This window comes from Ascaphus truei, chromosome 6, assembly GCF_040206685.1.
Source record: "Ascaphus truei isolate aAscTru1 chromosome 6, aAscTru1.hap1, whole genome shotgun sequence".
NCBI classification, from domain to species: domain Eukaryota; kingdom Metazoa; phylum Chordata; class Amphibia; order Anura; family Ascaphidae; genus Ascaphus; species Ascaphus truei.
This window is the reverse complement of record NC_134488.1, coordinates 100,112,814-100,131,045: the sequence shown is the minus strand read 5'-3', so window position 1 is coordinate 100,131,045 and position 18,232 is coordinate 100,112,814. Positions and strand designations below refer to the sequence as shown.

At 42.4% G+C, this 18,232-nt stretch overlaps 1 protein-coding gene across 1 annotated transcript in view; it reads left to right on the top strand.

Annotated features, from left to right (window-relative positions):
* The window catches only part of PRKCG (protein kinase C gamma), a 218,579-nt gene extending 206,627 nt beyond the window's left edge, over positions 1–11,952 (top strand). Inside the window, exons 16-18 of the mRNA XM_075605355.1 lie at positions 7,146–7,253; positions 8,010–8,150; positions 9,056–11,952. Of these exons, the coding sequence (XP_075461470.1) occupies positions 7,146–7,253; positions 8,010–8,150; positions 9,056–9,235 (429 nt within the window). The 3' untranslated portion in view covers positions 9,236–11,952. The remainder of the gene's footprint in view (positions 1–7,145; positions 7,254–8,009; positions 8,151–9,055) is intronic.
* The last annotated feature ends 6,280 nt before the right edge of the window (positions 11,953–18,232 follow it).

Below are 18,232 nucleotides of genomic sequence, written 5' to 3'. Positions count from 1 at the left end.
CAATGTGCCTATAACATTGGTGAGCATATATAGGCTGGATCAGCCGACCCCCATGGGGGTGGAGCGGGGGCGCGGCCTCCGCGGTAGCTGTGATAGGTCCAGGGCTCAACGAGCAGGTGTAGCTGTTTGTTCAGATAAAGAATGCATCTATGAGCATGTGCAGCTGTTTGTGCAGCTAATGAATGCTTCTATGAGCAGGTGCAGCTGTTTGTGCAGCTAATGAATGCTTCTATGAGCAGGTGTAGCTGTTTGGCAGCTAGTGGATCTTGACACGGTGCTTGGGGGCGTGGTGCACGTGTCACATGCGAGCTCTGCGCGCAGTCAGTGCGTGGCATGATCTGGGGGCAGAGCCAGAGTCCGCGGCGTCGGATGACGTCATTTTGGCGCGCGTGCATGCTGCGCGCGTCTGGTAAGGAATGTGGTCCATAGGCACCCCACGCGTGCGCGGCGGTGCTCGAGAGGATGCGCCTAGCGGCTGTACTTCGGTAATCCTTACAGGAAGGGGGTTAAGTATGTGCCTGGGGGGTAGGGGGTTAAGTATGGGCCGCGGGGGCGGGCGAGACTGGCAGGCTAATTCCGTGGGAGGATTTCCCCACCCCCCGTCCCCTGGTCCCGGGCGTGGGGGAAGCTGGGCGCAAGGGGAACTGGGTTGGCAGGCGCCAGGGAAGCTGGGTTGGCAGGCATGGAGGGAGCTGGGTTTGTGGGCGTGGGGGAAGCTGGGTTGGCAGGCGCAGGGTAAGCTGGGTTGGCGGGCACGGGGGAAGCAGGGTTGGTGGGCGCAGGCTAGCCACGGCCCTTCCCCTCTGTCCCATGTTGGGAATGGGCCCACAGTCAGCAGGCCAGACACCCTGCTTTCCCTGCGCACGGGGATCGCAGGCATTTTTTTAAATAAAACGGGCACAGCCAAGCAGGGGGCCCAGGCGGCCAGGCCTCCTGACTCACAGGGCCCGGGACGCCAACCCTGGCAGACCCTCCCTGTTGGCAGGCCTGGCGAGGAACCTTGTCTCGCCTCTCTTTGCAATGTGATAGTGTCTGAATTTAGAGCATTACCCGTAACAAAAGCTCTAGGTGTGTTATACAGTTAGGTCCGGAAATATTTGGATACTGACACAATTGTCATCATTTTGGATTTGTACGCCACCACAATGGATTTGAAATGAAACAACCGAGATGCAATAGAAGTGCAGGCTTTCAGCTTTAATTCAAGGGGTTGAACAAAAATATTGTATGAAACTTTTAGGAATTGTAACCATTTTCATACACAGTCGACTCATTTCAGGGGCTCAAATGTAATTGGACAAATTAACACAATCATAAATAAAATGTTCATTTTTAATACTTTGTCAAGAATCCTTTGCAGACAATGACTGCTTGAAGTCTGGAACGCATGGACATCACCAAACGCTGGGTTTTCTCCTTTGTGATGCTATGCCAGACCTTTACTGCAGCTGTCTTCAGTTGTTGTTTGTTCGTGGGTCTTTCTACCTTAAGTTTTGTCTTCAGCAAGTGAAATGCATGCTCGATCGGGTTGAGATCAGGTGATTGACCCGGCCATTGCAGAATATTCCACTTATTTTCCTTAAAAAACTCCTGGGTTGCTTTCGCAGTATGTTTTGGGTCATTGTCCATCTGTAAAGTGAAGCGCTGTCCAATCAACTTCACTGAATGTGGCTGAATCTGAGCAGACAATATCCCTATACACTTCAGAATTCATCCGGCTGCTTCTGTCTTCTGTCACATCATCAATAAACACTAGTGACCCAGTGCCATTGTAAGCCATGCATGCCCATGCCATCACACTGCCTCCACCGTGTTTTACAGATGATGTGGTATGCTTCGGATCATGAGCCGTTCCAAGCCTTCTCCATACTTTTTTCTTCCCATCATTCTGGTACAGGTTGATCTTAGTTTCATCTGTCCAAAGAATGCTGTTCCAGAACTGGTCTGGCTTTTTTAAATATTGTTAGGCAAAGTCTAATCTTGCCTTTCTATTCTTGAGGCTTATGAATGGTTTTCACCTGGTGGTGAACCCTCTGTATTTGCTCTCGTGAAGTTCTCTCTTTATGGTAGACTTGGATAATGATATGCCTACCTCCTAGAGAGTGTTCTTCACTTGGCTGGATGTTGTGAAGGGGTTTTTCTTTTCCATGGAAAGGATCCTACGATCATCCACCACTCGAAGGAGAAACAGGTGCGCAAATCACATCAGGACATGGAAAAGAAAGTAGAAACACAAAATAGTGCAATATTGTCTACTCCAACAAAATAGCTTCAATGCTGGAAGTTCTATAGAATTTGCACTCACGTGTTTAACGTGAAATGAAAGCGTTGTGGTTGTTCAAAGTTACCAACTTATGTCTCCAGACAGGTACTCCAGATCCACATAGATGGGGGGAAATTCCATATACAAAAAAGGGGAAAGCAAAATAGTATAGTACTGTTTTTAATGTTAAAAACACAAAGTATTCCACTTACATAAGTGCCTTTGTTTATGAGCATTCAGACCACCCTGGGTCATAGGGTCGGACAAGGTATTCACAGCAACAGCATCTGCTCCACGGCCGTCATAGCAGGTACTGGGCTGATTAAAGTTGTCATCAACAAGGGCTTCGTAGTCGTCACTGATATCACCCAATGCGCGTTTCCACTGCAAAGTCTTCATCAGGGGCTTATCTAACTTCCCTCTCTGTATCCCTCCCTTAAATAGTCTCCCGCAATAAATTTCAAAATTTGTGCAGCGTCATGACGTCATCACGTCACGCGACACATCACGTGATGCATCGTCATGCAACCATGACGTCCTCGGGTCCAACCACAAGATGGTGGACTAGTATACCTAATATAGGACAAAGATTGGCAAGGATGCCACTAGGCTTCATAGAGCATTGATATACGAATATTCAAATGGTTGCATAACGATGCATCACGTGATGACAATGAGGTCTCTGTGAGGCACGTTGTTCATATCCTTGTTCAGTATTATCACTATTCCCCTCTTCTTCTCTGTGTATAGTGCCACAATTTTTTCTTTAACCCAAGGCTCTTTAAGTCTTTATGTGCCTTTACTCAGGCGGTGCTTTTCTTGGAGAAGTGTCACTTGAGCCTTGGAGTGTTTAATATGGAAAATAACTGTTCTCCTTTTTGCAAGTGAATTTAAGCCTCCAACGTTCCAGGAAACTAATTTGATGTTGTTGATCCTAATTTGAGCGTCGTCTTTGTCTATTTTAGTGTCTTTTTGTGGTTGCATTTAATCAATACCTTTAAGGGGTGAAGGCTCTTATGCAATACTTATTGCATTGGTTTAAAGATAGGCCTTCCCAGCAAGAGGTCCCCTCTAAGTGTACTGAATGAATCTGTGAGGTGAGAAGTGGAAGTATTGGCATTGAGTTAAGTTGTTGAACATATTGATTTGCAAACACAAACAGAACAAATTGCAAAAGCTAAACCTAGAAACTGCACGCAACAAGTGATGTGGGTTTTTTTGCAAGCGATATTACTGTATCTCTCTGGCAACCCACTCTTCTTTGATTCTTCCTGGATAGTGCTGTATGCTTTTTGTGCTGAACTTAGTAGTGTTTTGAAGTGCCTTTTTGCCTTTTCTGGTGAGTCAAAGTAGCGACAGGCCTTCAATCAGTTTGGCAAGATATAAGATAGCACATTGTTTGCCTTTCTGATACAGTTCTTTAGATGATGGGAAAAATTCCCTTCTTTGTAGAGCTTCTTCAAATGAGAAGTCTTGGATTATTAAGAGCCTTTTGCCTGCATATTGCAGATTTGGACTTTTCCGGTAAGCCGTTAGGATGATAGCTAGGGTGACCATATGTCCCAGTTTTTAAGGGACTGTCCTGGTGTCCCGACAATTTCTGTAATATTCCGGTTTTGCCAGAACAGAGAGAGTAACAGGGATTGCAGCGCAATATCTCCTCCTATCCCTTGCTCCTGTCATTTCGGCAGGTTTAAGGACGTATTGAGTCCATCGTGTAGATCTGCCTGGTGGAGCTTTTGGGGAGCTCGTTTAAAAGACAGCTATTACCAAGGCCCGCCCACCGGACATCCTCTTGAGCCCTAGTTCTTTTCTGATGACCGTTATATTTTAAACATTTTGTTAAATATTTTATTCACAAATAAAGCTCCGCCACCCCCTTCTTACACTATGGAGTGGATTATCGCAGTGACGGGGGAAGGATGAAACACACCTCCCAGTGTTGCTGCATTTGCTAGTATGATGAACACACACTACATGTCCCTCACTAGTTGTTTCCTTTTTTATAACATAAGCTTCAAGCTTTTTACAATGTGCAAATGTGTACCATCGTGCGCTCTGGAGTAAGCTGACAGATGGTCTTATCTTTATGTTAGCTTGTCTTGAGGGGATCAATAGTCAGGAGTCCATGGCGCAAGCACTAAGTATGGTCCTGGAGGTAAGGTATCACCGTCTTACCTCGTGATATGAACCTCTAAATCAGCAGTGCAAAAAGTGGCCGTAGCAGCAATATATGCGGCGTCTCGCTTCTGTCGGCGTGAGGACTCCTGCAATCCCTCAGTTGTGTGCCTCCTGGACTGCAGTATTGAATAGAGTAGCGGAGGAAGAAAATCAGGAGCAGCAACGAAAAGCGTCAGCTTTGAAAATTGAACGGCACCCAGATGAGTAGATATGAAAAAACGTCTTTAATGGGACAAACAGAAGATGGTAATCTCCATAGAAAACCTCCCACGCATTTCACGGCTAAGTGGCGCTTTTTGAAAAGCCGTGAAAGAAGATTCTGGGGGTGTTATGTATCAGCACTCTAGCTCCCTGTACTGTGATTAATTGTGGTGGAGTTTCTTTACTCAGGGAGTATTAACCCCTATGTAGGGAATAATATTATGTCCTCACATATATGAGTACTCCCCTATTTGTAGTCACACTCCACTGCCAATATTTTAATTTCCTTGTATATATTCCACACCAAGTGTGTTATTTTGCAGATATCAATAAATGATTTTTGTTTTTTCTACTCACTATGACTGGTTATATAGGATACTATCCTGGATCACTGTTATCATAGCAATAATTACATCACATGAGTGCAATTGTGAGGGATTCCGTGGGGATAGGATTTTCTACAATCCTACCTCCTATGTGTGTATATGGTGTTATGTATCAACCTGACTATTTTAACAGCAAATAGTGTGTGCAAGAGAAGAATAAGCAGACTAGGTGGGCGAAGTGATTCTTATCTGCCGTCAGATACGTTTTTATGTCTTATAATGGATGTGAGTTTCTTATTCATAACAAACTTCTACCGGCTCAGACCATGAGATTATTTTATTGACTATGTAGAAATAGAAACATTATTTTGCAACTGTGAGTCATTGTGTTTACTTGATCTTTTTTCTTACTCCTTTTAATCGTTTTTCCAAATTGCTAACTATTGTAAGTGTGAAAGTGAAAAGTACTTTGCTATGTTGATGATATGTTGATGTTAAAACACAGATGTGCAGAATTACTCTTTTAGTCTCTGTGGCCTTTTTTGAGTGTGATACATATTTTTGTTGATCATGCATTGGAGAACAAATAAAAAATACAAGCGTGAAACAGATTTATTCTGATCCACAACCTTTCCGCACATATCCCCCATTGAAACATTTTCTGAATTGGTGACTTATACAGGATTTGGACATATATTTGCCATGGTATAACACAAATGTGCCCCTTTGGAAGCCCTTTTTAGGGCAAAATGAAGACATTGATGTCAAATTATCGTTTGGAAGCTTGAGGACCCTGCCAGTTCAGAAGGACGGAACTCATAGGCTGTTTGGCAAGAACTTTGCATAATCAGTTGTACCATTCAGTATCTTTCAGTATATAGTATAGACAGCACTAATTGGTAGGCTCAAATGTTAAGACAACAATATCAGGGTTAAAAGCCTACCAGACAGGAGCAGTGAAAAAACAGTGAGAGGAGAAAATAAATATGGGGGAAGAGGTGTGGACAAAAGGTAATTAAACAAGGGGGCAACATTTCCGGGAGTGAACCCCTTCTTCAGCTCCATTCTCACAGGTCAAGTGCCATATTTATTCTTCTCTACTGTTTTTTGCACTGCTCCCTTTTGGTAGACTTTTCACCCAATAGTTTCCCACTTATATCCATTTTGTTTCTTTGCTCCTGGTATTATTGTCTCATTTATTTTTGCCTTGTTGTGCATATGTGCATTATGGGTTTTTTTTTTGTGCACTAGTCCTGTTATTCATATTGCTTCATTTACTCTACTAGTAAATATTATTCTTTATGACAAATTGTTGTCTAGCTCAGCGGTGCGCAAACTGGGGGGTGCGACCCCCAGGGGGGGCGCGAGACTGCCGACGGGGGGCGCGGGGTTTACAGAGGCCCGCGCGCTTCCCGAAGGCACTTAAATTAAGTGCCGGGGGAGCTGCAGGGCCTCTGTAAACCTAACTTACCGTGGCTCCGGCGGCTTCCTCCCTGCGTCGCCATGGCAACGCGCCGTCAAAATGACGCTGCGAGGTCATGTGATGTCACGTTGCTATGGCAACGTGACGTCATTTCGCCGGAGCGTGGGTAAGTTGGGGGGGGGGGGGGCGCGGGAGTAAGGGGACAGCCGGCAGGGGGGTGCAGGGAAAAAAGTTTGCGCCCCCCTGGTCTAGATATCCTTTTGCTTTGAGTGCTGAGAACTACTTTTGTTTTTTATTCAATATCTTTTGCTTTGACATTGTCTTTCCTGCATTTTATTTCTCTATTGGAAACCTGGCAGATTTTTGTCTTAAAAAGTTACCTAATGGTAATGGGGCTTTATCTCAATAGACAAAGGGACTTATTTTATTTTTGTCCAAACAAATGCAGCTGAGCTCATTGTTTGGCCTATATGATGTCCCACTAGTACTATAAATGATATACCGGATTGGCCCGAATATAGTGCTATGTTTTTTTTTTCTAAAAATGTCCTTCCGAAAACTGTACTCGTATTATATGCGCAGCCTAACGCCTTTTATTTATCATGTAGAACACCTTAAAAACGTTATTGTCGTATTATGTGCGAGACCGTACTATATTCGGGACAATAAGTTATTTATAGTCAACTACAGAAAAGCATTGTTTTTATACATCCTAGAATGATCGCTTGTATTATTTGTATTCCATGTAAAGGCTCCGTTTGATGGGGAGGATGAAGATGAATTATTCCAGTCCATCATGGAGCAGACCGTATCTTATCCCAAATCTCTGTCCAGGGAAGCTGTCGCCATATGCAAGGGGGTAACTATACTTTCCATTCCATAGATTCTGTAGTTCCACGAGGATGTAGATCAGAGGTTCAAGGACAATTTCTTATCATGTGCTTCCTTAGTGTTAATAATCATCTTTAGGACCACCATACTCTTTTTATCAATGTGATTTATATCTATATTTATGACATATTTTAAAGATACTGGACCTACATCTAATAAAATGATCAGACTTTGGCAGTGATAAAAAAAAAAACATGGATTCCAGGAGAGAAATCCAGGGACCACAATTTGAGATTCTCTGACCTACAACATAGAAAATGTTACTAAAATTATACTTTTTCGTTCCTTGTTTTCTATTTTCATGGCCTTATGCATAACTATCTACCTAATTAGGAAAATGTCACCTTCATCCTGACAAGTTTCCTCCTTATATTTGTCTTCAAAATCTTTCACGATGTCAACCTTCCAAACATCCAGTCTGAGCTAAAAAAAAACAAAAAAAACAACATTCCTGGTTCTTCTCGTAACAATGTCCATTTTGTACTTCAATAATTTTTTTCTATACAACTACTCCGTTATCTCTATCTCACGTGTTTTAATCCCCCAAATCTTCCATGCGCTTATTTTTCTCCCCGGTAATTCTTAACTTTTGTAATCCACACTACTATATTTTTGCTTGTTAACTTCCGTCTATAGTATTTTTGCTATGGTAATCACATTGTATGCAATTATTCTTCACTCTATATCACCTTAACATATCCCATTGTTGTTGTCTTTCCTATAGTTGCTTACAAAGCATCCCCTGAAGCGCCTTGGCTCTGGCTGTGATGGAGAACGTGATATCCGTGACCATGCCTTTTTCCGCTGGATTGATTGGGAGCGCCTAGAGCGCCTGGAAATCCAACCTCCCTTCAAACCACTTCCTGTGAGTGTTCATATTTTGCCCAGTCACATATAGATGTAGCCAATGTTAGTGACATAATTGGCATGCTCCTGTGGGTCAAATGGTGCTATAGCCCTGCCCCCTTCTCATGCACACCTTATTTAAAACAATGGCCACTTTTCCTGCTATCACGTGGTGTATGCCCTGCCGTAGCTCGCCACGGGTTGTAATGACGTTGGCTTCATCTGTACATCTACTGTATGTCATGCACAAACTGTGTGAGCACGTACCTTTTGTTCCAATACATTTACATCAAACTTGATAGAGAAAGACTTATATAGCGGTCAGCTATTCTTGGAATTTGGTGAGCAATAAACAGTCTTTCAATAATGTGACTGCAGTCCAATTAAAGGTACAGTTATCTCGTTAAAAAAAACATTCGGAAAACAATTTAACAATGTAGTTAATTTCCTTAATAAAGGCTTTAAGAACGCTTTCAGTAAGTGTTGTGTCCTTCACAATGTTTCTACATACTCCCATCAGAAGATGAAAATGAAGGGAAGTGGTGATCCTTTTATCTGTCGTTGGTACCTGATTGTTAATAATCAGACAATTCCCAAATGCTTTATTTTGGTCCAAGAGGGAACCACACCTTTATCAGTGGGTAATATATCCTCTTCGTCAGGCTCCTGCAATAATTTGCTGCTGCAATAGCTACTGTAGTCATCTAAAAAAAAGATGTATAAAGTCTTTTAGAACAAACATTTGAATAGGATTCTCTCGGTCTGAATAAGTGAAATAGGTAAATGTTCTACGGTCAAATCTGCAAAAACGAGACTCTTTTAAAGGCAAATAAGTTTTAATCTACTACTAATGGATTTTCCATAAAGAATAAGGATTCCTATTCTATTTCAAGAAATAATATGTTTGTTTTTATATTTTTACAGTGTGGGAAGAGTGGAGCGAACTTTGACAAGTTCTTTACCCGAGCCCCTCCAGTTCTCACTCCTCCAGACCAACTTGTCTTAGCCGGCATTGACCAGAGTGAATTTTCTGGATTTACGTTCATCAATCCAGAATTCATCCACACTAATCCACACAGCCCAGTTCCCATATCCCTGGTGTGATGCATCTGTGTGCACAGGGGAAGCAACAGCGAAGGAGGCCTTCTCTATCAGCCCCCTCGCTCTATTGACCAGCATGGTATACTCCGTGGTAATGGCTTTCTTAGCAACTTCTGTTCCAGTCCTACTCCTTCCTCCCTACCTGAATCTTGGAAAAGCACTCAGTGTTGTAATGTGCTGTGTGAGGGGACCAGGATGCAATAGTGAATCCATTCCTTTCGGGACCTGTCCCTGTTCTGGCATCTCACACTAATTAGACCTTGTGGAGAATGTGCGATGTTTTCCTTTGGGATGTTCAGTCTCTCAAGATATAATGACGAAGAATTGAGCTTTTGCTTTATCACCTGCAATTAAGTCAGGTTACAAGTCACATGCAGGAAAATGTGAATTGGAGAGAAGAGCTGGATTTTTTTTATGTTGGGTCCTAAATATGAACTGTCGGTCATCCAATTCAGCATTTGGTGAGCCTCATATATCAATGCGCAGTCATACAGTACTTGAAGTAAATCACAGACTGGATTCCAGATTGACAGGACGAGTGACATTCCCGTTTCGTTTTCCCAATGAATTCACACCTGGAATAGTCCCCACTCTGCCTGCATCTCCCCAAAAATTGCATCTAGCCTTGGCATGCATGGCCGTTTAATCTCTTTATAAGTGTACAATAAATGTAGATGTTATCCTGTATATGTAGATACAGATGCACCCTAGATGAATGATCGACACTTAGTGATATATGTATTGCTCACCCTGTTCACCTGCTTTTCTGTATTGGCTGGAAAATTACAGTATATATACATTCAGTAGTTTGTTCAATTTCTCTAAGTCTTTCAGGACTTAGTTCAGGAGAACAATGAACAGGAGTGTTAGAACTGGATTACTGATTAGGGTTTTAATTTTTGTGGTTGCTTTTTTACAGACAGTACATATCTTCCATATATACACATTAAGGCCTTTGTAGGCAATTTGACCCAAATTTACTAAGTGGAGAGATGTCATAAGACACTTGAATGGGCCATAATGTATCTTTCAGTTCTGGAAGGTGTCTTATGGAGTAGCATCACTTAATAAATATGGTAAACTACAGTACATGGCTAATACTCTCCTATTGACTAACTAGTGCCACACGCCTGACCATCACAATAGAGCAGATATTAAATTTAGAGATAAGTAACTTTGGAAAATACAATCTGAACAGTTGTAACCTGTACAGCTGTAAGTGACAGCAGGGTATTCGTTAACACACTTCTTGGACATCTTGCTTTTGCAGACTGGAAATGGCTTTCTAACATCTGATAGCTTGAAACAGTGAGCTGATAGTTAATAGTTAATGATTGTCCTACAGTAGTTCCTGATCACCTCAGCTGCATAAAGAACCCATCTGAAATTTTATATCTATTCATCACGATTTAACGGTGTTGACACCGAGGTAACATTGATTTCTTAAAAAGGGCTGCTGATGAACTAAAAAAATCGAAGATCAAAAATAAATCTTTACTGTATTGAGATTATTTTTTACTTTGGGAATATTAGAAGTTACCAGGAGCAGAATAAAGTCAAAGGTCACTGGAAAACTATGTACAGAAATGTCCTTAATCATGCAACCCAGTCTATTGTAGTTCTTGTTGTGTTTTCACATGTAATAATGTCAGGTTTTCTGAGCTGTGAATATTATGCAGTGGTGATTGACTCCTGCACAGCTAGGAGGGCCTGTGAAATATGTATGCATTACAGGTCCTTTGTTGGTAAAGGTGTTAAAAAGGCTGCACTCTATGAGTAGAAATGGGATAAAACAGGACTGCATGCTTGTCATTAATATGATTTTTATTATTGTTATTATTAATAGTAAATTATTATTTATTACATTATTCGTATATAGTAATGTCAGTGAACTTGAAGCTTGAAATATACGTAAATGAGCATACATAAATCAGACGTATGTGAAGTCAACAGTGGCACGAAAGCTGAAGATATGCAAGTAAGAAAGTACTGTGAAAATAGTATCTCTTGCATGAAGAGCTTACGGGTTTCAAACTTTTCTACTACAAAGATTGCCACTACAATGGGCAAGAAGATACACAAATACAAGGGACAGGTAGTAACTTAACACATAATTAGGATGACAGAGCCCCCTTCAATAGTGAAGGTCTAATTAAGGGCAGTGACAGCTTATAGCGATGTGGCTGCCATTCATTTTGAGGTCACCGCAGAGAGTCCACGCCATTGGTTTAGCTCAGTCTTTATCTTTCTTTTATAATCCACAATCAGCTTATCAATGGTTAAATTCCTCCCAGTTTCTAAAAAATAATAATAATAATAATGGTTTGATACAAAAATGAATTAGTGGTACAATTGTAAATTATAATTACAGTACTCTTCAGAGACAATGTTTCTATTATTTTCAAGATAGAGAAAAATATAATATGAACGGTGGACTAAAATCACATTATAATTTCTTCTGGGTTCTTTGCAATGGGAACCCTTCCGGTTAGTCTGAGGTGACCTTGGGTTACCCAGGATACTGCTTGGGAAAAACTGGTTTCGCATGTGGCTGTTATCCATTATTTAGAAAGCAATAAATCAATCAGGAGTTGCATTGTATCATTGTACATTTTCTTGCAGATGTGTCATTATCACTGTGCCATGAGAGATGAAGAATAATTCTTCTTTCCACAGATACTTGTGCACCTCCAGGGAAAGCAATAGATATTACGTTATCACTTTGTGTTTGGTCTTGTGTTATTCGCAACATGACTTCCCAAGTCGGATTTACTCCTGGCTCCAGTGACTGCTGGATGGGAGGTGTAAGATCCCAAATTTTCTCAAGATGACGTTGGAGCAATCATCCATATTGTAGAGGTTGAATAACCTGAACTGGAGGAAGCTGCCCTTCTACTCTGGAGTCAGGGCCTACATTTGTAAAGCTATGGAAACGTGTTGTATTGCAACGTGTGACAGGCCCCCCTGCAACCACATAGGTTAAATCAGGGGTGGTCAACCCCAGTCCTCAAAGGCCACTAACAGGCCCAGTTTTAACGATAACCCTGTTAAAGCACGGTTACATCAATCAGTGGCTCAGTCAGTCTGCGCCTCCAGTTAAAACCTGACCTGTTTGTGGCCCTTGAGGACTGGAGTTGGTCACCCCTGAGTTAAATGATAAAACAAAGCGTCATGGACTGAGTGAGTCTCCGCATTCGTACATTTGTCGCCCGAAATATCAAGGGAACGTGTTAACCCTTCACACCCTTTTGGGGAGCTTTTTCATTTTCTAAACGTTTAACATTTTTTGGTCCCAGACGGGGCTGCCTGGCAGCAAAAGGGTTAAATGTCTAACTGTAAAGCAAAGGCCCCCACACATCTTTTCTAGTCACGGCTAACGTGCATCAACCAGCGACTATGGGTCTGAAGGGAGCAGCCAAAATGGCGACGTAGTCATTTAAACTTATAAATAAACAAATATACAACTGGCACAAAAAAAAAGGTGAACATTTATAAAAGGTAATAAGCGGTATTTTTTGTAACCCATTTGTTCTCAAGCGGCTAGTAACTCATTGCTTAACAAGGCCCCGCTGCCAGTAAAATCTTTATACTTATTTATTTTTTTAAACAGAACAGGTATAAAAACAGCAGAGATGCATAAGGATTTCTTGTATTCAGAATCTACACGTAGAACACTATATGACTTTTATGGGGTAAGAACCAAGCTTGAAAAAAAATGCATTTTTCCTTTAAATTGAATGAAAAAATACTATGAGGAGGAGTTAGGGAAGATTTACTTGCTTTTTGGATGTATCACATTCTGTGCCTACATCTGTCATACTTTTTCGTTTGTTAACATCACAAATCTCTACTACATCTGAGGTACCATGAACTCCGATTTTGAGAGCTGGATAAACAGCCCGATATTGTCATGCACAGATGTAGCAGGACTCAGTGTCTCCGGCGCTGCAGTCATAGAAACAAACCTCAGCGGTGCCAGAGACAGTGTTTGACGCGATCGCACTGCGGGGGGGGAACCATGCTCCCGAATGCAATTCCCTCTCGGCGTTAGGCTGCGTCCATGGTAAGTTCAGCCGTACAGAGGCGCGCGGAGGCTGAGGGAAAGCGGATAATTCCCTTGCCATGGTACGTGCGCCGTACGTGGGCATGTCTAGGGGCGTGCCAGTGACGTCACAGAGCTGGTTCGCCCTCATTGGGCGAACAGCTCACGTGACCGGCCTGTCGCGCCAAGAAATCAGTTTGAACTGATTTCTTGCGCAATGCTCCCCCCCTCTCGCTTCCGCACACATGCACCCGCACGCCGCACAGAAGCGATCACTGCCTTGGGCAGTTTGATCGGTCAGCATGCGCACGCCTCTGCACGGTCTGCCCGACCATGGACTCAGCCTTATCCTCCAGTGTCGCTTCCACCAGGTGCGCGTGACTGTGGGTGGGTGGCAGCGCACCTGTAGATGGTTAGGCTAGCAACATCTGTACCTGATGTGTGGGCCAGATCATAGAGAAAACATATAATTAAGAAGATCTCCTGCATTTCTCTGGATAAAAGCAATATCAACTGCATCTCTCAACACAATTATTGCCACTATAAAGAACACGTATTTAGAATGGTTTGCTTCAAACCTACATCACCTTACTGTATAATTACATGTCTGCTTCAGAGGCCTGCAACCTATTCAATCAAGTAACTTAACAGACTCTACTTACTGCATCGATGCTTAAAACACTAATCCTTTTGCAGGAAGCTTGTATAATAAATACTCTCTAGTGTTGAGCTTCTGCATAGGGACCATGTATTTCACAGATGATTTTGAGGCCTATGTATTAAACATCTCAAAGTTATTTTGTTGTAAAACTGACGCAAAGAAGAGTAGCAAAAGAATGCCTTTTTGTGCGCCCATGTTGACATGTTTTGCGGCCACTTTATTTTCCGCAAAGAAACAAAAATGGTGCAAGGGGTGACATTAGAGGCGGAGTTTGAATGTTGTCGGTGGCACGCCTATGCAAATGTTATGTACTAATAAATGACGGGCGTGCGTCATAAATGCAGCAAAATTGGTCACCATGTTTTTCTTGGTGCTAAAGACGAAGGCAAAGAGACACAAACAAATCTTAATGCATTCCTATGTATGAGCGTGACGCACACACCATACAAAGAATTAGAACATGCGGCACATGTAAGAGCCTGCATGATGGCATACCAACATATGCCGCTAATGGTTTTAGAGACGTCATTGATTTTTTGTTGCAAAAGACTTTCAAATCAGTCAAAAAACTAAAATATATTCTTTATACCAGCTCAACTCCAGTAGCCCCCCCCCCCCCCCAACAGGTCAGGTTTTCAAGATATTCCAGCTTCAGCATTCAGCACAGATGGCTCAATCGACTGTGCCTCTGATTAAGCCAGCTGTGCTGAAGCACTGACTGATTGAGCCACGTGAATTGAAGCTGCAATATCCTGAAGACCTGATGGGGGGGGGGGGGGGGATGTTGAGGACTGGAGTTGAGCGCCCCTGCTTTATACAACCCCCATATACTACCTACATCTATGCTACCTACATCTGAACTTTTGGAAATGAAATGTAACCTGGTTTGATGATTATGATGTAGTTGTAGCTGTCCTGGAACAGGACTATTATTTTTCTGTTTCCATTTGCAGCTGTGACTGCCTCATCTATTTTGGTTGTTAGCTTTCCCTGTATCTGTAACTCCCAGTGCATGTGGAAACTGCTACATTATTTATATATTTCCCCCTCCAGACTGCCAATAGCTGGTTGCCCTGACAACCTTTTAAGTCCTCCTAGCTGAGATGGTTTGTCTCAACTTCCCTGTCTGTGTTCACAGTTAGCACAGTCCAGTCACTTTTCCTGTGTGACAGGAATCACATACTTCCTTTTCCTCCATGCAGGCTGAGTGAGGACACCTATCTTACCTACCCCTTTGGAAGCCATCCGTTTTTGACCTTCCCTTAACACAAAAGCACCTTCACAGAGAAGCACGCTCTCACCACTCATAACATCTACAAGCACCCTTTATTTTGCTGTGACTTTCTCAATAAGTTAAGAATATACTTAAGGACTTGGGGCCTCATGCAGTAAGCCCCGATAAGGCTTTTTCGGCATTTTATAGCCGTTTTTTGCCCTCCTGATTCAGTAAGCCCCGATAAGTGGGAATTATCGGCAACTTTTCTTCCGAAAAAAAAAATTTCGCCACCCGGCTGCCGATAAGCCACTTATCGGGACTTTTTTTTCCCGCCTGAATTCAGTAAGCCCCGATCAGCTTTTTGGTGCTGATCGGCAGGCCAGATTGGAGATTTTATGGCCAATCCAGCCCGCCAACTAAAGTTGGCAACTTGCTGAAGGAGAAGCATCGGCAAGGGCGACACTTAGGAAAAATCAGCCCTTTTTCCTGCCTGTGATTGATGCCGGGGGTCTCCGGAGCTGATACCCGCACCGGAGCCCCCCGGCATGCATCCGAGGCAGGAAAAAGGCATTTAAAAGCCACTTCATTACCTTAGCGGCTAACCGCTAAGGCAATGAAGGGGTTAACCCACCGTGCCAGCGTTATTGTGGGTAGCGGGGATGGGTGAGGGGGGTATTTGGCCCTGGGTGTGAGTTTAGGACTTGCGGGGGGGATGCGGGGGCACTTAACCCCTTCACGACCGTAGCGGTTAATACCGCTACGGTCCTGAAGGGGTTAAGGCCTCCCGCTACCCACCCGCAAGCCCTAAACAACCACCGTTGGGGCTAATGCCCCCTTCACACACCCCCACTACCCACAATAATAAAAAAAACACACCCCAGCCCCACAATAACGAATTAAATAAATAATTAAATAATTATATATATATATATATATATATATATATATATATATATATATATATATATATATATATATATATATACCCAACAACACCTATACCCCCCTAACATACAGTATAGTAATGGGCAGAATGACTATTATCCACAAATGGATAATAGTGCAGTTGTCCATTTACAATACATACACAACAATAAAGACTTTAAATACATATAGCACTCACCCATGTCCCACTGCCACGATGAAGGCCATCCTCATCTTCATCCTGCCCATGCCCCATCCGCTTCTGCAAAACAAACACAAGAATTACAACATCCAAATTAATGTCCCCTAACCCCTTAATCACCATAGCGGTTATTAACCGCTACAGTTATTAAGGGGTTAAGCCACCATCACCCACATACCCTCCCCCACAAAGCCCCCCAACCACCCTCACCCAATACCCACAGGGGAGTCCTACCAAATACCCTTGGGCCTAATACCCCCTCCCCCAGCACATACAGTACAATAATGTGCCAAATAACTATTATCCACATAGGGATAATACATTATTTGGCCATTATTAAACACATTCAATAACGTTAAAATGTAAAGAAACTTGTACTAACCTCATCAATAAGAAGTCTCCGTCGCCAGCATCATCCTTGGGGTCCGTTGCCAACATTAGAAATAGCCACAACATTTCAATATCATTTACATAACACTGAACCCCTTAATCACCTTATCGGGTACTAACCTGAAAGGTAATTAAGGGGTGAAGCCATCCTGCAATGCCTACAACAGTTATGCATAACATCCTCAGTGAAATAAAAACCAATTGCCTAACCAAATTCCATTTAATCATTCAATCTGTAGGCTCACATGCCTCATAAAACATTGCATTTACAGTGTATACATGTAGCATAACATGTAAACTGCATGTACACGCTGCAAATCAATGTTAACAATACAATAATGCCACTCAAATCGCCATACATCACAAGAAGTATATTATTTAATACAATAAACTCACCATCAATGAATTACCACACATCAATTACATCCCTAAACAATTAAAATACCATCCATACCAATTACACAATGAACTAAAGCTATCCTAACAGAGAACAACTTCAAAACATAGTCAAAAGTACACCAACAATTACAATATAATAAAGCAAGGCTTTCCATATCCTACTGTACGGCCTGGAAGCCCAAAACTTACATCTGTCTAAAAATACAATACATTTAGCACACATCAATGCATAGCCACAATGATTAACAATACAGAATTAGAAGCTTTAACAACACTATCATTTCTTACCCTGTATATATATCTGTACACATACATACAGACATACATACAGTGGGAAGAAATGATATGCATTGTAAAAAATGAAAACATGAAAAAGCAACACAAAAAACAGTTACATTAAGAACATTTCTTTATTTAACTTACCATTACTTGCCCCCACGACTCCCGTTGATCAGCTTACTCACGAACCAATCCACGACACCATCCACGACACCATCCAGGAACAAATCCACGACACAATCCAGGAACAAATCCACGAACCAAACCAGGAACCAATCCAAGAACAAGTGCAGGAACCAGTCCAGGAAGCAAGCCACGAAGAAATCCAAGAAACAATCCACGACGCGATCCAGGAACAGAAACCCATAAAAGAAAAAAACATAACAAATTAAACATTAAAATAATAAAACATGACAATCAAGGGTTGTACTAGTTTTATTCTTAGTGAATCTGTATTACAATACCTTGTTCCGGGGTCTTCTTGACGTCCGGTGCCACGCCCTGGTCTTCAATCTTCAGGAGGAGGTCCGTCCTCCTCGGCATCTGCCTTCAAAATGAGACGACATAGGCTTTTATAGGCCTATGACGTCACATTTGTCGTCATATGGTTCCCACGGCCCTGATTGGGCCGTGAAAACCATGTGTTTTGGCCGATGTAAAAAAATTGATGACGTCACTTAAAGGCAATGCCAGCACAGCCAATCAGAATGGCTTTGCTGCTATTGCCTTTAAGAAAACGTCATGAAATGACACATGGCCGGACTCACATGGTAAGCCAGCCAATCAGAGCGTGGGAACTCCATCCCTACTCTGATTGGTTCAATCAGTGTGGACGCCATGTTTATTGCGGGGACGCTATAAACATGGCGGCGACACTGCCACCCGAT